Source organism: Podarcis raffonei, chromosome 2, assembly GCF_027172205.1.
Source record: "Podarcis raffonei isolate rPodRaf1 chromosome 2, rPodRaf1.pri, whole genome shotgun sequence".
In the NCBI taxonomy this organism is placed as follows: Eukaryota; Metazoa; Chordata; class Lepidosauria; order Squamata; family Lacertidae; genus Podarcis; species Podarcis raffonei.
Window position 1 is genome coordinate 46,026,606 of NC_070603.1, and position 21,973 is coordinate 46,048,578.

General features: G+C 43.3%; 1 protein-coding gene across 2 annotated transcripts in view; it reads left to right on the forward strand.

The window, feature by feature from the left end:
- Window positions 1-14,484: 14,484 nt before the first annotated feature.
- GABRG2 (gamma-aminobutyric acid type A receptor subunit gamma2) overlaps window positions 14,485-21,973 on the forward strand; it is a 62,271-nt gene continuing 54,782 nt past the window's right edge. The window contains exon 1 of one of the 2 annotated variants that reach the window (XM_053376471.1): window positions 14,485-14,861. In XM_053376471.1, the coding sequence (XP_053232446.1) occupies window positions 14,755-14,861 (107 nt within the window). In that variant the 5' untranslated portion in view covers window positions 14,485-14,754. The remainder of the gene's footprint in view (window positions 14,862-21,973) is intronic. The other variant, XM_053376472.1, reaches the window with a different exon arrangement.

The window sequence follows — 21,973 nt, forward strand, 5'->3', positions numbered from 1 at the left end:
GCAAAGAACTTTCTGACAATGTGTCTTCTTCGAAGTGGGAAACACTACCTTTCGAAGGCGGTGGACTCTCCTTCATTTAGAAGTTCCTAAGCAGAGGCCAGGGACATGGGTGGCTCTGGGACTTGCTGATCAGAAGGTCGGCGGTTCGAATCCCCATGATGGTGTGAGCTCCCATTGCTCAGTCGCTGCTCCTGCCAACCTATCAGTTTGAAAGCACATCAAAGTGCAAGTAGATAAATAGGTACCGCTCTGGCGGGAAGGTAGACGGCGTTTCCGTGCGCTGCTCTGGTTCGTCAGAAGCAGCTTAGTCATGCTGGCCACATGACCTGGAAGCTGTACGCTGGCTCCCTTGGCCAATAAAGCGAGATGAACACCGCAACCCCAGAGTTGGCCACGACTGGACCTAAGGGTCAGGGGTCCCTTTACCCTTTACCTTTTAAGCAGAGGCCAGATGGGATGCTGCAGTAGCAGGGGTTGGACTAAATCACCTTTGAGGTCCCTGGCAACTCAATGCTATCCATTTTTTTGCTGGGGAGTAGGGCTCAATCATTGTGAGAAATTGTCCTATAAGATTTCAGAGGAGAAGGAGGGTAATGGTTGCAATCCTATATAAACTTACCTGGAAGTAATTCCCACAGAACACGATGGGGCTTGCTTCTCAGTAGACACATGTAGAACTCGTCTGAAAATATGGTTATTTTGCAGTAAGTGGTCTTAAGACTCTGGAAGCATCTCTGAATATCTGGCATTTTGGCAATGCAAAAACACTTGTTCACGCAAACACTTTGAAAAGATAGAAGAAAGTGGATTGGAAATTGGCAGTGCTTCCCCCTCCCCTCCCAATTGACTCATCAAGCCTGAATAGCTCACAGATTTCACTTCAACAACTAGAATAACGATTTCTGTCTCCTCTCACCTTGCTTAGATTGGATTTTTTTTTCTTAAAGTACTTTCCAACAATTTACTCTGACACATGCTGTAGGTGAGGAAGACCTTTAGAATAACTTCTGTGTCCTTCCTTTGTGCACCCAAGGTTTGAATTAGAAAGGCTGGGGGAGGAAGTGCCCTCCACAGATCACGCTGCCTTTATTTACGGATAATGAGGCATGTTCTCTAATTTTAATTCGACAATGATAGCAGTACTAAAATTAGGGATAATATTTGCAGCAGCGACAACAACAAATCTTTCAGAAACCACTTCAGCTTTTAAAAAGTGCTAGCAGGCATTTGGCAGCATTTGGAAAAGGGAGGTAGAGAGAAGAAAAGCGGGGTAAAGACATTTCTAAACTCAAAAAGAGCAACCAATAGAAATGTATTTGGAGAAAATTAACAAAAATAAAGAGTTGGAGCTAAGGATACCTTTCAGTGCGGCAGGAGGAGTGTTTCTCCAAGAAAGCTCCTTCTGTTGAAGGAAGCTGGAAAAACCACCTTTTGACCCAACCCACTGAAATTAGTAAATATATATATATATTAATTTAATTAGCAAATATATATAATAATTTACAGATCAGTTATTCTTATTTATATACAGAAAGTGTTTTTCTGAGTACTAACAATGGGTACTAATGAGTACTAACAATGAGTACTATGTAAATGCATAGAGAAAAGGAATTAGTAAGGGCCAGACCTGGAAGCCAAGGCTATAATGCCTTGAAGTAGGATTAAGGAAGACACAAAGGGCCTTAGCTCCAGTATATGCTTTGCATGCAGAAGGTCTGAATTTCAGCCCCTAGATAGGACCAGGAATGTATCTCCTTTGAAGCTCTGGATCACATCCTCACCATATATTTAAAGCACTAGGGTGACATAGGCAAGCAAAAGAGAAGGTAAGCTGCACAACAGCAGTAGGTGTGGCATAGAAGGAAGAAGGGAGGCAAACTGAGAGAGAAAGAGTGATGGTGGAAGGGGTCTGAATAAGACTGGGAAGGGAGAAACACCGAGGGGTGTTTTTTATTTTTAAAAAGTTTCAACAATGATGTAAACAAAATCTGCTCCTTTTCCCTTATGGGGTATCCAAGAGCCCATATAGAGTCCTTAAGTGGATTCCGTATCGGTAGGAGAAAATAACAGAGGCCAGCCAGAGAATATCTTGAGAAGCAAAGTAGCTAGTAAGCCTGATCTTTATTAAACTGTTGCAACAGGGTCCTCACTCCTCACATGCAGGAGGGAGGAGGGGAACCCAGAACAATGGTCCGCAAGCCCTTATATAGACTTTTGAAATTGCCCACCCTGTAGTCCAAGACCACCCCCAAATACATCATACATACATCACAGAAGGAGGCGGTCTACAGCAGAAATCCTGTCCGCCAGGATACCTGACAATGGCCAGTGATTGCTTACTTGGGCAGCCCGGCCATTCTTTTGTGGTGGTAAATACTTTAATTCCTGAATCTAGGTCACAGGCTCACCCTATTCATACACAAAGATGCCCTAAAGACAGATAAGCAAAAGACAATGGAGAGGCTTTCCCATTTCCTTTCTCCTTGCAGAGAAACATTTGAAGTCAATTTGGGAGGGTCAAAATGGTTTCAGGATTGTTCTCCTGTACTATTGCAGACACGTGATTTACATACTTATGTATGTGGAAAGGACTTCCGGGTTGGCGCCTCCGGCAATGGCGGAGCTCCTCCGATCGGGAGGAACTTGCTCCATGAAAAGCAGGGTCTGACCGCCACGGCGAAGGCGGAGACCCATTGAAATCACAAGCGGGAGAAGCTTGTGAACCTGGGATTCGGCTGGCACCTTTTGCACCTCCCCTACTCACGGGGAAACCCGGTTTCGGGGATCCGGAGCGACGTGGGGTGAGTGGCGCGGTGCTTCGAATTGACTGCTTCTTTCACGGAGTGAAGCCGCATTGCTGTTGCCAGAGAGCGCTGACTTTTTCCTGTGGACAATTGGATTTTAAACAACTACCCGTGAGTAGAACGGAAAACTGGATCTTTATATACCTTAATTTGGCACCGAAACGGGGAAGGTCTTAAACAGGAAGTCCGCCTTCCCCTTTTGTAAATAGATTGAAGCAAAGACGTTATAAGCTAAAGTCTTTGAAAGCTTTTGGCAAAGGATTAAATTTTCATCGGTTAAAACTACAAAACCCCCCTTGGAAGCAGGAGAAGAGGGGGGAAATTTTGGACTTAGAGAGCCTGCAGGAGAGAGTGAAAAACCAAATTACCACTGCTCCGAACCTGGAAAAGGGCTGCCAGAAAGAGTGAAGTTTTGGGAGAGTTCATTGACTGCGAACAAAACATTTTTGACAGCTAGTTAAATGAGAGAAAGATACTGTTTCCATTGTCCTCTTCTGCGTTTAAAAGGAGGAAAAGTAACTGGAAATTGAAACTCTTTTTATGGCTTGAATTGTGTCTGAAAGGATTGATACAAGTAGAGACTGTTTCCCTCTAGAGGGAGTCTTTGAAACTGTCACAGGAGTGCAACTGGGGAATCACCAGCTGCAAGATAAGTAATTGTAAGAACCAGAGATTGACCTTGGACCACTCAAAATGTTGACAGGAGAAGCCATTGTGACGGTATTAAGCAAGATAAGCTACTCACTAGAACAGCTTCATAAGAAGACGGATGACATGTCTTTTAAAATTGACAACTTGGATCAAAAAGTGACTAATTGGAGTCAAAAAGTGAGCACCAATACAGAAATAATTCAGGACTTGGTACAAGAATCTACTTTGGCAGGACAAATTGTGGGGGAGAAAGAGAAAGCTGTGGTTGTTGAGCCTAAAGTAATACAAGCGGGATCCTCAGTCTTACAGAAGCAAATTGAGGATTACAAATTGAGGCCTTCTATGATTGAATCTAGAAAAAGCCAGATTTTGAGGATTGGATCCCGGCTTGGACGGAAGAAGAAAAGTTGGAAAGATCCCTCTATGCAGGGATTAACTGACTTTTGGGACATGGACTTGGGTCTGGAGGAGATTGGAGTTCTGGGGGCCTTTGGATTTGGAGGAATTTTGAAACATGTCATGAAACATCTTATAGACCTCAGGTTCAACTACGGAAATTTGGCTGACCTGCCTGGAAGGAATAAAAGCATTGTTAGGTTGGAGTCTTCCCGAGATCTGCTCTTTGGCGTTAAAGAATATGAAGAAGACCTGCAGAAGGGACCTGGAAAAGAGTTAAGAGCCTCAGACATAAGATCTCCAGGTTGATGGACTATATGGAATTGACGGAAAGGACTGGCAGAATCCGAAACCAGGGAGAGGAGATGGTGGAAGAAGATTAGAGAATTTAAAGTTTATATATAGAAATACTGTAAAATTAATGAATGATAGAAAAATGGTGGAAAGAAATTTTATGGCCTTAGCAGAAATGTTATAAGGAGTTAAGCATATATAAGTATTTTAGTTTTAATGATAAAAAATATGTTAAGATATTTATAATATGACAGAAAATAGAGAAAGATGGAAAGGATTTGCTGAAACAATTAATAGAAGTGGAATACAAAAAGGGAGGTGAGAGGAAGTCGAGGAAACAAGGGAATGAAAGATAGAGTATGAAAAAGGTGTGATGTATGTTTTTAAATGGTTATTGTTTTGTTTTGTTTAGGGTTAAGGTGGGTTAGGGTTTTGTTTAGTTTAATTTAATGTGTTTAGGTTGTGTTTTGTATTGTTTATATATTGTATTGTATTGTTTTTTTCCTTTCTTTGTTTTTTCTCTTTTCTCTTTTTCTTTTCCTTTTCTGTAATCTTTAAAAGTAATAAATATTTTTTTTAAAAAAAATACATACTTATGTATGTGTTTGCCTTGTAAATTTATGAACATTTCATTTATATATTTGAGACCTTAAATTCTTATAACAACAAGGTTAGTGAAATGCAGGAGAAAAAGTGAGTAAGGATGAAAGTGGGGTGCAAAGGGTTTTTTGTTTGGTTGGTTTTTTATATATATATACAAAAAATGAAGGAGTAAGAGGCACAGGAATGGGGATAAAGATTAAAACGGGGTTACACGTGGGGCTGCAGGATAGAGATTGTCATGGGCCAGGACTCAGCTTCACCTGCTGAACAGCGGTGAGAAGGGGGAGTGGCTTCAAGGACACAGAGGAAAAGGCACTGACGAGAACCAGCGGGCTTCAGCTTTCTTAAGCAGAGCTTCCAGCAGCAGTCAGATTCTGGAAACAATGCTTGCTATTCCTGCCTTGCTGCCTCCTGCTCAATCCTGACCATCAGATTCCCTGACCCCTGGACTGTCTGACCACATGGATTGCTGTTTGCACCACAGAGACCCTTCTGGTTGGTTGGTCTCCCACTCCACTGAGCTCTACATGTTGCTGCTCAGCCAGGAGACTACGACACAGGGGGAAGGTGGCTCCATAATTGGGCAGAAGGTAGAAGGGTGCTTAGTAGTTGCAATGTGATGGAGGAGGACGGTGCAGGGAGTTACCAAGGGAGTGGTCTGTGTGCAAGGGGGGGGGTGGATTCTAGAAAAGGGGGAGGGGAGGATGCATGGATATGGGCGTGAAGATAGTAGGCATGCAGAGCGAGGTTGAAGAGCAGAAGAGAAAAGCTGGGATGTTTTCTTGGTTGGGCACATGGTTCAGCAAGCAAAGTGTCTTGTGGGGGCAGGTTTGCCAGAGGGGTGACTAAGAGAGTAGGTTGTGGGGGCAGAGTTTCCCTAGGATGGATTTTTCCTGTGGTTTCAGAAGTTCTAGTGAATAAAGTTTATTTGCTGGTTCTCTTATTAAATTGGCTTCCTCCTATTCTGTCCTGGCATTACATGGGCATTTAAGTGGATTGCAGATTGTTGTGGGATAAGTAGAAGAATGGTAAAACTATTTAAATGTTTGCCAAGCTTTTCATTTGATTTTCATGCTTTTATCTGTTTTATTTTAATTGACCCAGCTTCATGCACTTGCCTTACTGTTGTTGTTTTTTTTCAATTTGCATAAATCAAAGCTTTTTTAAACAAAAAAACAACTCATGGTCACTATTTTGGTGTGAGTTATATTGTTTATGTTTCTCTCTACCATGTGGATTGGTGGGGGCAGAAAGGAGGGGTAGTAAATAAATGCCAAATGTAGTTTCAAAAGTCCTAGTTATTGCATACATTTTAAATAATATTAATACTAACAATAATTTTATTTTTTATACCCCACACATCAGGCTGGGTTTGCCCACCCCAGCGACTCTGGGCAGCTTACAGCATATCTAAAATATAATAAAAACATCAAACATTAAAAACCTCCCAATACAGGGCTGCCTTCTGATGTCTTAAACAATAAGCTGCCATATGCTTTGTTTTGCATGTTATGTCCACTATGAATTGCTTGAAGCATCAGAGTATTTTAGGTTCTGGAACTGTTATATAGTGATACAGTATTTAATGAATGAAAAGACCTTTTAGTGTAGCATGTTGCGCTAAGGACTTTCCATGTTCAGTCACGCTCCAAAATGCCAGGAAATTTCAGCAACAAACGGCCTTAACAGAAACATTGTTTAGGCACTAGAGATATGGTATGGTATCATTGTTGTGGTTCATTCAAGCTTCACCACTACCTTATTGTTGGGTGGCTGTCACTGGCAAAGGGGTGGACCCAAGTCCCAGGTTTATCAGGTCACTGGAATAGATACCTTGTGTCTGTGTGTAGTTGAATTCACCATGCAGCTGAAGGTACTATCCCATGTTACAAGTACCCAGCTGGCAACCAATCTCATCCACATCAAATCTGGTATGTACCATTCTCAGATTTACTCAGGCCATCAGCCTGACCCACCAGGCTCTCCTTACATTCCTAAATTAGGCGAAGCACATTAATCTGTGGAATTAGTGGGCATTATTATTTTAAGGGGGAGTCTCCCTCCCACCCTTGCTTTCATTCCTTCACTGGATTATCATACCTCCTGTCTAAAAAAAAACCCTGTCAAGCAATCTGTTGGCCTGTGTTGCAAGCATAGGAGCCAGCTCCTAGGGGCTGAGGTCCCTTCAGCCTCAATAAAATATTTGAGGGGGCCAGCCCCCCCAAAAAGTTGATGGGCATTGCCATTCAAATGGTGTGTGTGCATGATGTCTTGTGATCAATTATGCAGGGTGGTGCTTACCTGTCCCCCCCCCCATTTTATTCAAGTTGGCACTCCTGGTTGCAAGTGAGTACCCTTCCACCCACAACCATTAGGGAGGGTGTGGGGAGTGATGGTGAAGTGCTGGAGAGGAGAGTTGTACATGCCCCACAGATTGCACAGTAATCTCTAAGCTAGCCTCCTGTTCTCGGGTACAGTGAAGAACACTGGGCTGTTGTTGCTATTGAAATAATATTCAGCTGCTGCCAGGCCAGTCAGCTTCTACCTATGAGAGTGGAGACCATCTTGTTGAACCTTGGGCAGCAAAATGTATTGAGCTGGGGCTTATGCCACCTCCGTTTAGTGTGTCCCCTCATAAATACCTTGCTTCAAAAGGCACCATTGTGTCTGGGAAGGAAGGCTTGTAGAGATCAATCCAATCAGGACAAAATGGCTTTGAGAGTTCCCACCAGAACCTTTTATTTAAATGTTAGCTCAAAACTTTGACAGGTCCCACATGGAGATGTTTCACTTTTCTATTAATAATTGAGTAGATTCCAAAGAGCATCGCTTCAAATTGCTCTGGAGGTTGCTCGCAAATAGACATTATAGTCATAATGTACAGGATCTTCCGTCCAGATCATTGCAAAACCACTTTACGATTGGGACAGACTAATCTGCTAAAATGGTTCAGATTGCTTAAGCAGAGCTACCTCTAACCCCCAACTACTCAGTGTGTTTTTTTAAAAAATAAAATAAAAAATACTCAGGCATAAAAAATAAGGCCCCTTTACCACACAACTTTGTGATGACTTTTATGACCATAAATGATTGCATGAGCTGGTCCTCGGAGCTAGCTAAGTCACTGGGAAAGTAAAGATTCAAATCTGCAAATGTACCTGGAGTCTGAAAGCAGAAAATTAAAGGATGCCATTTCTGCTGCACAACATCAGTGTATGAGGAGGCTCAGGGAGCAGATTGCTGGCCTGTGAACAGCACGAGAGCTTGAAATGATAGCTGTCCAGTGCAAGATTAAGCATCTAGGAAAAGAAAAGGGGTGAAAAAGCAAAGACAGCTGCAGAGACTACAGCAGTCCTTTAAAGAGCCAATAATCTGCACTACAAAAATACAAGCAGACAGGATAAGCAATACTTCATTAATGTCTGCACATAAAAATTACCAGGTTTTAAAAAGTCAAATACAGGTATAAGCCCATTTCATTCTGCAAAGGATAGACTTATTTTTGGAAACTTTTCTAAAGGTCAGCATTAGAACAAACATATTAATCTTTGTTTACTAAATTACTAATCAGATCACAAATATTAGCATCCACTGTTGTATAATGTGAAGTTTACATTTAAACTTGGAATTACAACAGGACCACATCCTCAGTTTGCAGTATATTATGCCATTCAGGTCCTGCGGAACTAAATATGTAGCCATAGGAAGAAACTGCAGCTTTCCACTCTGAAGAAGAATTAATCCACCACCACATGGCACCATCACTGGGGTGTCCAGATGTTGTGGTGCTAACAGATACAGTATAATCCAGGAACTACTTAACAAAGGTCAGATATAGAATCATCTCCCATAAAGAGAAGGGGAAAAAGAGTCTCTTGATCATAGCTAGCCTTTGAGAACTATACATTTGCTTCTCTTCTTCTTCTTTTTTTAAAATAATGCCTCAGATAATAGGAACATTCAACATAACTACAAATCTATGTGGATTTAATTCTTTAGGTTATTTTTTAAAAAATGCAGTGAGAAATCCTTGTCAGGTAGTTCAAAGAATATCCTAACTGCATGGTTTTTAAAAGCATTTAAACATTTTCTTCAAGGAAACAATGAAGCAAAGAAGACTGTTCAAGGAGTTTTGATTACTTGATTGTAGAGAGTTTTAAAACAGAATCTGCATATTCCTCAGGACATTGTGTTTGGTTGCTGGGACACATTGATATACTTTTTTTTTTAAGCAGGGGGGAAAAGGAGTACCTGGGATTATCTGGAGTTGGGAAGTGACACAATGAGGCTACAGTGTGTGTGAAACACTGGGGCAGGGAGACCTACCAACCTAAATGCTTATTTGGTTTAGTCGCTGGGGCATATGATGACTACAGCCAGTAGAGTACAGAGGAGAACAACAAATCCCAAAAGACATTTCAGTGGCAAAACGCAACCCCTGTCTGTCAATAATAATTTTTATTAGTTTTCAATTACAATAATCCAACAATAGCCTCATTATAACAATGGCAAATTACAATTACTAATGTCAATCATTTAGATGCCAAATTATATCATTTATGTGCCCCCCCCACATGCTAGAATTTATGGTTTGATGATTTGCTTTATTTCTGCGTTTCAAAATCTTATTAATTTCAATTACACTCCAGTCAAAATAACAATCCCTTATACAACAACTGCAATATTTATTACTTCCATTCGTATCGACACATTAAATGATTTATAAATCTACAGGTGAAGCATTCAAGCTATAGCCTTGTTCTTCCTGTGTGTGGCAATAATTCTGTCCGTGCTGTTTCTTCCTGTCCTTGTACAATATTATGTCTATCTTTTCCCGCTTGTTGCTGTTCTTCATCATGCCTTGGGTGGAGCTAATAGCCCCTGTGAGTCAAGTGTTTGCTTCAGTCCCAGAGATAGTTAGAGCAACAGCGGGGAAAGGGTTTGGAAGTGGGCTAAGATTAGGTAGCACTTGCTCTGGAAAAAGGGATCTGTCATGCAGCTGTAGCGTGAAAAATCCAGATTTCTATTTGCTTGTTCAGTAACTGCACTTCCACCTATGGACACCTGCCCTGTCATTACTTCTCATGGTGCTTTGCTAGCTGGATGGTATTTTATGAAGGCATCCATGAAAACCTGGCTACCTTGCCCCATAATGCTGCCTGTATCCTGAGGGTGATGTTTTGGACCTTGAGGAACTGGCAAGAACTTAAGAACACAGGAAGCTGACTCATACGGAGTTAGTTCATTGGTCTATCTAGCTCAGTATTGTCCTCACTTGTTGATATTGGCTCTCCAGGGTTTTGGACAAGGTACATTCCCAGTCCTACCTGGAGATGCCAGCGACAGGATCTGGAGCTTTTTGCATGCAAAGCAGATGTGCTACACATAAGATAGTTACTGAGGACCACTAATCTTGTCAGAGATTTGCTGAGTAATAAAAGAGAGATCTGTTGCCTTCCTTCATTACGAAGCCAGTTCATGGCCTCTTATGGAAATAGGGGGTAGTTTGAGAAGGAAATAGCTTGCAGTCCAGAGCAAAAGTACACCTTCCTTAGTAGTTTCCTTGCTTGCCAGTCTAGGTTGTTTCCTCGCTTGCCTTGTTCTCTGGAACTGCCAACCCTTGTTCACTTACATTTCACTGAGAATCCACACAATGTCTATTTGCAGATGCCTACTTCTGGAACATTTGCCTTCACTTGTTTGTACAAAATTTGCATAGAGATTGCATGTTATTGCAATCAAGGGTCTGTCACCCCACACTTTCTGGTGCACTTCTCCATAATTTCTCGTGCTACAGAAAGCTGAGTTTTTAAAAAATGTATTTTTGTGCAAGAGTGTTGTGCTGCTGCTGCTGCTATTTATTGCAATCTATCCACTTTCTTTGAAGGGGGAGAGGAGGTTATGGAGGTGCACTTTATTGCATCAGGGACATAAACAAACATGTACCTGAATGGGGGAGAGATCTATGCAAAAGAGCTGAAATGCGGAAGTGACCAATGTCATGTCAAACTGCTTGATGTCAGTGTTTTCTGTGTTCTATGTTTTGCTAGGACAGGTAGGAAATCAGTGCTGAATTGCTCCTAAATGGTTCCTGATTTAGTCAGGTTTGGGCCCTCATGGGGTGGTATTAAATTACTTGTTGCTGTCTATTATTCCCGCCCCCCTTTCCCTTCTATTATAGTGAAATAGTGCAATTTGGTACTAATCTCCCAGCCTCTCTGACTGGGGAAGCAATAAAACTGGCTAAACTTGCAAACTGGAAGATTTCAATTAGCCTTTGGAAGAACCTTTGCTAAATGAAACTTACTTGGTAGTAGACATTGTAGACAGATCTTGGCCATGGGGAAGGACACTGCTAGTTAATATAGCATTACATTAAGAGTGATCAGGGGCCACTGTTTTAATTCTACTTCCAGATAATTGAGGAAAAACAATGCCTCAGTAGCACTAAAAGCTGTAATATACTGGTACATCCTCTGGGACCTCTCCTTTTCCCCACTCTGAAGTCAAATGGATTAGTGAAAGGACTCTTTTTTAATTGCCACCCGAGCTTGCTGATGCCCCTTGTGAAAGGGGAACACACCCTTAGAGCAGTGCAAAGTGAAATCCTTATGGTTCACCTTCAGGCAAGTTGTTGAGCAGGTTGGTTTTCCAGGGTGGCTGGACCCTGTTGCTCCCCAGAGAGTTGACAAAGGCTGTTCCCAATGATCTCTTTCAGATGACCTTTTTTCTAAGTATATATCCTGATTATTTATTCCATTATTTATTCAGTCACCCCACACCTTTCATTGCAATTTCCCCATTACTTTCTTAATTGCAGGAAGGCTTTTGCTCTTTAAAACTGAATTTGTTGCACTAGGGTTCTAAATGTGTAAACCTAAATTTTCTGGCATATACTTGAATCATTTCCGCTTGTATACCACTGACTGGCCATCTTTGCTTCGCTATTCCTTTTTCTAGCACCGTCTTCTCATTTTGTTTTCCCTCTTCCTGTTTTGTTTGTTTGTGAGTCAAAGGATTTAATCCTTAGTTCACATCTACGGAATATAACATTGGGGTAATGTTTAAGTTGGAGTATATGTAATACTACTTAGGAGTGAAGAATATCACTTGTGTGTTCTACAGAACACCTAGCATGCTACTGGTTTGGTAACTACTAGCAGTCATTGCAGAGGTACCCTTGCTGCATGAAGGTAAATTTGCAGCTTTGGGAACATACAGATGTAAGAAGAGCCTGCTGGGTCAGGCTGATGGCCCATCTAGTGCAACATCCTATTCTCACAGTGGCCAGCCAGATGGTTGTGGGAAACTTTTCTCCCCCTGTAATTTCCAGAACTGGTATTCAAAAGCTTACTGCCTTCAGCCATGGAGGAAAGCATAGTCCTCTTGGCGAGTAGCCATTGATAGGTTTATTCTCTCGGAAGACACAAGATCTACCCACCCTGGAAGAGTGGCAGATGAAGGTGATGGACTATATGGAATTGGCGGAAATGACTGGCAGAATCCGAGACCTGGGAGAAGAGTTGGTGGAAGAAGATTGGAAGAAATTTAAAGACTATTTGCAGAAACACTGTAAAATTAATGAATGTTAAAATGATGTTGGATTGAAAATAAGTGGTATTAGCAACAAAGTTAAAAAGAATATGCAAAAATGGATTGATAATGGATGAAAATATAGAGTTATAATATGTTAAGATATAGAGTTAAGATAAAGGAAAGAGGGTAAGGATTTGCTGATTTGATTATGTAAATGGGAACACAAAAAGGGGAGGTGCGAGGAGGTCAAGGAAACAAGCTAATGAGTTCAAAGATACAAAAAATGGATTGGTTTTTAATTTTTTCTTACTTATTTGTTTTTTGTATTTTGTATGTTTATTTTTCCTTTTTCCTTTTTCTATTTTATGTATTTTTGTATGTTCTCTATTTATCTCTTTTTATGTGTTTTCTTTCTATTTTGTAATGTTTTTTGTAAAATCTCAATACATATTTTATAAAAATAAATAAATGATAGGTTTATTCTCATCCTCTTTCAAAGTTGGTGTCTATACTTCCTTCTGTGGGAGTTCCATAGTTTAACTATACCCTCTTAAAGTGCTTTCTCTTATCTGTCCTGAATCTTCCAACATTCCACATGTTCTAGTGCTGAGAGGAGGAAAGAGAGGAAAGCTTTTCTCATCCACTTTTTTCATGCCTTGCATGATTTTATAAATTTCTACCATGTCGCCCCTTACTCACCTTTTATCTTAACTAAAAAGTCGCAAATGCTGCCACCTTTCCTCCATTCCCTGGATCATTTGGGTTGCATTTTTCTTAACCTTGCCCAACTCTTCCATAGCCTTTTTGAGGTGAGGCTTTCTAGAGTTAATCAGCACTTAAGCATATTACTATTAACATTCCAAGTTCTTTATATTCTTCCTATTTTACAAGGAGGAGTTAGCTCTGAAGCTGTAGTACAACAACAACAACAACAACAACAACAACAACAACAACAACACCTTCCTGCCCAATCAGGAGTGGCTGGCCAGCATTCAGTTTCTTATTTTCTTCTGGACCACCACCAGCACCCAGTATCTGAATGTGCTTCACTATGTAAGGCTGCAAGCACCAACAAATGCCACCCTACTTGGCCAACTGCTCTTACCAAGCCTATCAGCAAGTTGGCATCAGGCTCCCATCTTCCCAGCTTCCCATTTCATCTAAACTGCAAAGAAAACATCCCATAGTTTGACCCTGTCTTATACCATGTGACTAGATCACAAATCTCCTCCTCCTCCTCCTCCTCCTCCTCCTCTTCTTCTTCTTTCCCGGAGTCCTGTCTTTGTGGTACCTGGGGCAGGTGACCCTGTTCCCTCAACTTCGCAAAGCTCCTGTTCCGTGTCATTATTTCAGAACACGTCGTTCGAGTGATTTTTAAGATGCTGACGATTAGAAGGATGGGGAAGATGAGATCCCTAGGTCAACCGTTTCTCGCTGGCTCGGCCCTGCACCCGAAACCCCCACCCCACCCCTTATAGCCTGACCCCCTTCCCAATGCTTCCCTCCTCTCCCCAAGTGCCCGGGTTGCTTAGCAACCGCCACCATCAGCACCATCCATCCATCCTTCTTGCAACAGAATGCTTAGTAGCATGCTATGCGTGTCTTTGCATGGCAAATCGGCCCTCTCTCCTCTTTCAACCGAAGGCGGTCAGCAGAAGCGGGTAAAGGTGCTCGCTTTGGGAATCGCGGTTGCAACTCTCTCGCGGCTCCCAGATGTAGCCTCGCGCACGTGCAACCAAAGGCGTTTAGGAGGAGAAAGAAAGAAAGCTCGCTTGGCACCACGCATGTGTTGATCTCCGCTGCAGCAGCGGCGGAGGAAGCAGCAGTATCCGCACCAGCCCCGTATGCGTCGTTTCCACTTTGACCTCCGACTTAATCTGCATCGAGGCAGAAGCTTTTCTTGCGCTCTCGCGCCCCCTCCCACTGCGCGCAATCCTTCCTGTGGCCCCCCCAGCGCATCTCCCCAGCCCCCTCTCTGTGATGGATTGTGTGGGATTCTTCTTCTCCTTCCTCCCCCTTTGCTTGTTCCAGTAGTGTGTACGTGTGATCCTCGCCTCCCTCCCCCCCCTCACCTCGACCCCTTTCTCCCAATTCTCTAAATTTGGAAGCTGCTGTTGTTGCGCTAGCCGTAGCAGATGCTTGGATCCGCCAAGGGGTTCGCGAGGATCTGATTTTTATATATCTCTCTCCCCCCCCACCCTCCCCCGATAGCAAATCACCGAATATTAATTCAGCAGCTGGGAAAGAGCGAGAGCGAGCGAGCGAGCGCAATGTATCATCCTACTGGCGGGACCTGGTAACAGGAGGGAGGGGGGCCTCGCCATCACCCCCACCCCTACAGATCACTAAATAAAGAAGGGGACGGATCCGTCGGCAACCGAGAGGAAAAAGGGGGCGGGAAAGTGTGTGGGGTTGAGGGGGGGAGAGGGAGAGAGAGAGAGAGAAGGGGAGAGAGAGAAAGAGGGAGAGGATGAGTCCTCGAAATCCGCCCAGCCAAGGCAGCCTTTCAGTGCTGGATGCAGCGTCTCCTCTCAAAATGATGGTGCGGGCGCTGCTCCTCTTTTCGCTCATCCAGGGGTAAGCTGTGTTTTCTGTTTGCTACCGCGGGCTGGGGGTAGGCTGTTGGGGTGGGGGTGGGGGTGATGGAGGGGGAGGGGGGGAAGAAGATGCCGATTATAAATGCACAGGGCTGCAGAGGAACCCCTGCGTTTTCCCTTGCCCCCCCCTTCCTAGATCTATTCCCAACCATCACGATGAACATATTCTTTTCGGCTTTGCTGCGCTGGGAATCCAGGGCCCTCAGCGTGGATTTAAGCGGGCGCGGGGGGGGGGGTTCGGTGAGACCTGGGGTGGGGAGAGAGGCGTCATTCCCATGAAGGTTCCCCCTCCCTCCCTGCAGTTTATCGGCTGCTTCCGCGCAAGGAATGGCACGGGAGAGCCTAATGGGGAGGGCAGCACGGGCAGCTTCTCGAATGGGCAGCCATAGCGGCGGGGCTGGGTGGTTCGGGTTTTTGGCATTATTCTGGGTAGTGCTCTGCGCTGGCGTGGTTCCCCATCCCCCTGCTGGGCCGAAGGGCGGCTCACAGACCCCCACACTCGCCAAAAAATGCTGTCCCTGCCTGGCAAGGCTCCCCGTTCCCCGGAGCCGGGAGTGATGGCATGCAGAAGCCAGCATCTCCCTCTCGCCCGATGACAGTTTATCGCTCTCTTCGGCAAATATTTACACTGACGTTGCAATGGGTGTATCGCTTTCGCAGGGGCGCCGTCAGCTGCACTATACATGCGAGCTGTGTGATTACATATGCATATGTGTGTTTTCTGTGCACTGAACGTCATGGTACGTAAGAAAATAGGTTGTAGAGAAAGGATGCTGTGGGGGATGGAATAGGAAACGATGGTTCCTGTGGTGCATAAGCACTGGGCTGCTGAACGAGGCGTTTTGAGATTTTGTGTACCGTGCGTTTTATGGCAGGTTTGCATCCCAAAGTAGCAAAGCATTGCCAACTGCTCAGCCATTCATGCCCCCGACTGCTTTCCGTGGTAGTGACACAAGCTCGATTTCCGTGGGTGCATGAAGGCAAAGAGTCGCCTCCTCCCCTTTGTTATAATATTTGGCAACAGGAGAGCAGAGGCAATGCTTTACGTTCTTCTCTGGCTGGCTTCCCTTCCCCTTTACCTGCCATATTGAAGAACAGAACCAGCGTGATGCTTGGAGAAATGGCCAAGCTCACAACGTGCTGCTCCAGAACTAAATTTTTTTTTCCATTTCAACTTCTAGATAGGGGAAGGTGGGGAGTGCAGTCTTAAAAATAACACGCTTAACAAGTCTTGTTTTACTTTGCTCATTTGCATCCTCTTAAAACGTGGGAAAACCTGAAATAGAAATGGGAACATTAGTAATAAATTCAACAATGGGACAGATTTGGTGGAGGGGAACTTACGTTTTTGTAAAAACAAGAAGTGTTTATAATCTTGTGTTTGGTTTCCTAAAGTATTATATTTCAAGCAGGTATCAGGGCCTTAAACCAACATTGTGGTCCATAGGAGCCAACTCCTAGGGGTCATGAAAGCTTTGCCCACCACAATAAAATATTAGAGGGGGCCAGGTCCCCACACAGTTGATGGGTATTCCCAGTCAAATTACGTGTGTGATCATCATGAGATCAATTATGTGGGGCAGGGCTTACCTGGGCCCCCACAATATTTTATTCAAGTTGGCACCCTTGCTGTGGTCTATCTTTTGGTTTGGAGGTCTGTGTTTGTTTCCTTTAGGGCAGGGGTCAGCAACCTTTTTCAGCAGGGGGCTGGTCCACCGTCCCTCAGACCATATGGTGGGCCGGACTATATTTTGGGGTAAAAAATGAACGAATTCCTATGCCCCACCAATAACCCAGAGATGCATTTTAAATAAAAGGACACGTTCTACTCATGTAAAAACACCAGGCAGGCCCTACAAATAACCCAGAGATTCATTTTATATAAAAGGACACATTCTACTCATGTAAAAAAACACTGATTCCTGGACCGTCTGCGGGCCAGATTGAGAAGGTGATTGGGCCACATCCAGCCCCTGGGCCTTAGGTTGCCTAACCCTGCTTTAGGGTGCCTAGTGCTATTTCCCCCTCCTTCCTCTCTTTTTCTCTCCCCTTTTCCATGTTTGAAAATGCAGGGGGTGAGCTCAAGAGTTCCATCTTGCCTGTTACTGAAACATATTAATGAAATGAAGGTGTGATGGCTGTTTCTGCAGACATTTCAAACTTATTCCATCTGTCCTCCTGACAGAGGTAGTCAATGTAATGGCCAGATGTTTGTAAGCTACAATTCCTGCCAACCTTACCATTGCCCATGCTGGCCAGGTATCATGGGAGGTCAACCACATCGGGAAGGAACCCTGTTTTTGACCCATACAAATCTGAAATCCGCCATATCTGAGAACTAGGCCTCACACTGAGGCCACCATCAATTTCATTCATGGGGGAAATGAAACTGTACAAATCTTAAGGGTTGCTAGGATTCCTTCCCCATGGGGTTTTGAAATATGCTTTAGCAAAACAAAACAGCACAAATGTGTATGAAAATTGTTCTCCCTGGTCCTGTCACCTTGGCAAATGAGGTAGCCATTTGCAATTTCCCTTTGAAACTTCACAGCATGTCTGCACAGTGTTAGGTACATTTTTTTTAAAAAAAGGTGTTAAAACACAAACATAATGAGCAGAAAACTGTAGTTTTGTCATATTACCATTCTAGATTTGCTTTTCATTGTTAAAGGTCTAAAATACATGAATGTAGGTGCCAGGCGAGCCTTTTTGGGGAGGGAGTTGTCCCCTGCACTTGAGAAGGGTTCCTCTCCTCCCCAGTCTCCATCTGCCCCACCTCACCCAGTCAAGGCACCTACATAATTGCCCTCAGATGATTATCTCAGTAAGCTGGAAGGTTGATATGAGAATAGGCATAACTTCAGGTATCCAAGTTTCAAATTTTAGAGGGCAACACACCAACACTCAGAAATGGATTGGGAGCCTGGCAACTCTTTCAGCTATTGCCATGAAGGAAGCTACTGTTAAGGAAGAAAGCAATGGTTAGCCAACACAGATTTTTATTATTTTAAATTGGTGGTTGTGATGGGGAAAGTCATGGGAAACAGTTGCAACAGTCATAATTCAAAGCATGGATTCAGTCTGTGTTTACCTTGTCCTCAATTCAAGGGATAGCACTCAGGATTCTATTGGATGTTTGTGTGTAGAGGTCAGAAGCAGTCTTCCAATAAACCTTGTGAAGGAAAGGTACCATGAGAAAAGAAGTGCTAGTAATTTGCTCTTTCTACCTTTGTTTTGAGGTCAGGATGTTTATGCAAACTGCCCATCCTCTTCAAAGTTTCCCCTGTGTACTTTAAGAGTGCAGAATATGAGGCTTAGGTCATGCACCCTCTCGTCTGAGTGATTGGCTCCCTACCAGGGGTTGACTATTGCTGTGGGGGTGCTGTGATTGAGTGCAGTTAGCCAGGAAGGATCATAGCCTTTGTTGGTATCAGGGTGTGGGAAACTGGCTTTGGGGGCTATGTTTTTCAACTCTCTACTGAGTTCAATGGAAGTTTTTTTCATTCATATTATACTGCGCATTTGTCTACATAATTTTAGACTTGCACAGGGCCTGGGAACAGATTCTGGCCTTTAGCATTCAAGCTAAGCCTGCTCCTCCCTCGACATGTCCCTGTACACTCCATCTTCAGCCCCTCCAGTGATGGGGATACTTCAACATAACATTACAGCAGAATACCCTTGACTTTGCCATGGTGTCAGATCCCCAGGTGGTGGCATATTGCTACAATCCACTAGTGTAGGGAACTTGCACCAAATCCTAAAGATATCCAGCCAGCGCCCCTTGAATTGCAGCTTTAGTACTCAAAAGTTCTATATAACTTTTGTGAAAGTAATGCAATTTTTTTTTTTAGTTCTGTGGGGACATGGTGTGTGGGTGTGGGTGTGATTTTTGAGGTAGAGTTATAATTGCCTTTCCTTAAGTTAGTGTTTCAGTTGCAGAGCTTACCTCTTAAAGTCAAAATGGTAATGTTTTGTGCCTAGGAAAATTTGATTTCTGCCCACCTTGTTGAAAACCTCTATTGTAATGGACTGGATTAGTGCCATGGGCACCACTAAAACTGCATGTGACATTGGTAACTATAAGCGACATGACTCTTCCATTGATGTCAGTACTGCTTCAAGTACCTTTTAAATGTTTAATTTCTAAATTTCTTTTTGAAAGCCGAGCCACTCACCTGCTGTGCCACTCATCTGAAGGAGCATTCATCCAACTGTTTAGACAAAGCAAAAGGTGGCATACACTGGCAAGGCTATTCCTCCCCTGAAGCCATGGTCCTCCTGCTCCATGACCACCTCCGGATCCCTCTCACATGTGTAGAGGAGTTATTGTCTCACTTCACACCGTGTGCTGTAGGCACTGGGAAGCAGGGGCATTTGTTTCTTTGCTTCAAAGTGTCTCCAAATCTTGGCAAGAAGGTTGAGCCCCTTCTCAACCCAAAGTTCTCTACTAGTACCAGAAAGGATGGGAGAGCCACTGTGTTGCTTCCATCATGATGCTTGGTGCTTTTCCTCGCCCCCAATTTCTCTGAGATGCACAGAGAATGTAAGGAAGGTTTACACTGGGCTAACAGGGGCAGATAGTTGGCAAAAAGAGATTGTAGTCACTGCTGTCCACCTGGCAACCACAGTTGTGGGTCCTTTGTCTTGCTCATACCACACGAGTGTGAATTATATGAGAATCACATGGGACTGACATATGATGTGATTACTTCCTATGCCAGAGTCACCAGCCTGCCCTTTTCACCTGTTCCATGTGATTTATGTGTATGTGTGTGATGCTGCAGCATGGGTACAATCTTCTTGCAAGTGGTTTGCATGCCATAATGGCAACCTATTAATTAGATCTAAATGTGTGGAGGATAGCAACCCAAATTTGCTCCTAATGCACAGGTTGTAGAACAGAATGTAAGACTGTGATCCTATACTCGGCGCAACTGCCTTTCTTACATTGGTTAAATTTCTTTGGCAGTTCTGTAAGTTGAACTAAACTCTACACAACATGAGGGATATTCTTCAGTGTTAATGTGGTGAGATTTAAAGAAAGGGTCTGGCTCTGATACAAGCCATTATTATAATAGCATATACCAATTTGCATATAACTAAAATAGTCCCATATAATCAGAATTGAAGCAGTATCATGAAAGTGAAAGTTAGTCAGTTACAGCACAATCTTAACCAGAAACAGAAATGAATGGATCACAGGAGCAAGTCGTACTTGCATAAATAATATGTATGCATAGGCTTTAAAATCTTCTTCATATGTGCTATGTGTAGATGACACTATGTCTCCCTTTGGCACCTGTCAGGATTGGCCTGTGGGAAGCAGCCTGGGGTGTCCAGAAAATGGGAACCTGGAGCAATGGAACAAGCCAGTAGTTAGAACCAAAGGACAAATGAGCCAGGATTGAGAAGGAAGCCAGAAGTCAGGACCAGGACAACTAAAAAATACAGGGATGTGCCAGAGTTTGAAAACAAAACACCATTGCTGTTCAGGCAAGGAAGTCCTCTTACACTTGTTCCCATCCAGGAGGATCCAACAGCCAATATGGGTGGGCAGAGTCAGCCCAGGAATGCTAAACTGTCAATGCAGAGGTTTCAACATGCAGTTCGGTGGCTCACCGCAAAGCCTCCCAGTTCAAGCACTAGCCTCTCTTGACAGCACCTCATCACTTGACCAAACTTGCCAGAGCTATGAGGAATCCTCAGACTTTTGGGGTTTGAACTTTAGCAACTGCTCACTGAAGATCAGATTCATGTGTCATATTAACAAAGAACCAAATGGGATTTGAGAAAATTATACTAATTGTACTTCTTACCATTGTTCACATAAATGATCCTATTGTTAAGAAAGATTTCTGAAGGGTTTCTTTGGAATGTGATTATCTGAGGTGATGAATTAAAGTGCCCTGCTTTCATTTGTTTTCTACCTTTTTAATGACCACTTTTTGCATTAAAGCCCGCCCCCCCCAATAAATAAATCTTGGCTATGCCCATGGGGCTGGCTGGGATGGAACTTATTTCTGAAGCGACATGATAAGATGTAAGCTCATTGGAGGAACTATGATTTACACAAATGCTACATCTATGGGTAGGTCTAAGACACCCTCCATTTCTAGACATTTTCTAGACATTTTCCTTTTCCTACGTCTATTTCTGAATGGGAACACAGGTAACATTGACTCCATCTCATTCCTCCCTGGGTGTTTTAAAGAGAAGATTGAAGGGATTTATGCACAGAAGTTCTTTTTTTAGGATACATTGTCTTTCTTTATAGCAGCAGTCACAAAAGCAAACCAACATCTCCAAAAGGTCCAGTTCTTCAGCATGCAAAAAAGTGAGCTATGGTTGAGTCAGGTGGGTTTCTCCATGGAGGGAATTGTATAGTGCCAGGATAGAAAAGGACTTGCCTCTTGCATTCAAATGTTAGATATGGTCCAGGTTCTCTTGGGCTGATCTCTGTGTACTGAAGGTTACATACAGAAGAAAGTAACAAGGTCTCAGGCAGTTTAGGACTTTTAAGGTAAAGACGTGTGTTTCTTAAGCAAGAAGACAGCTTGGCGCAGGCCTATATTCCGGTAATGGATGTGAGAATGACTGTGCACACCTGCAGTAGGGAAGACACTCCTGTAACAGCAAAAACTGCCTTAAACTGAGTTGGCCATTGACTCAGCTAGCTCAGTATTCTCTACATGTCTGGAAACTATATTCAGTGTTATTCATTTTGAAGAAATATACAGGTATACCTGGTCACAAGAATATAATGCTTTCTAACCATATCTGCTTTTGAATGCATATTTTCAAGTTCTTACTCTATGTGGTTGCTCAACCTCACCTCCTGCCCATTCTAAATTAAAAAGCAGTGATGGATAAGGCAGGGGCAAGCTCATGAATGACATCCCAGTTGCCACAGTTTCAGTGAGAGGGGACCTTCACTGAGAGAATTAAACAGTCACAAAGAGCATCTGCTTTAAATGAAGGTCTCACTTTCTCTCTCTGGCATCTCCAGGTAGAGATAGCAAATGCTCATGCCAACAGATGGACCAATGGTCTGGCTTATATAAGGCAGCTTTCTACGTTCCTTTCAATGTA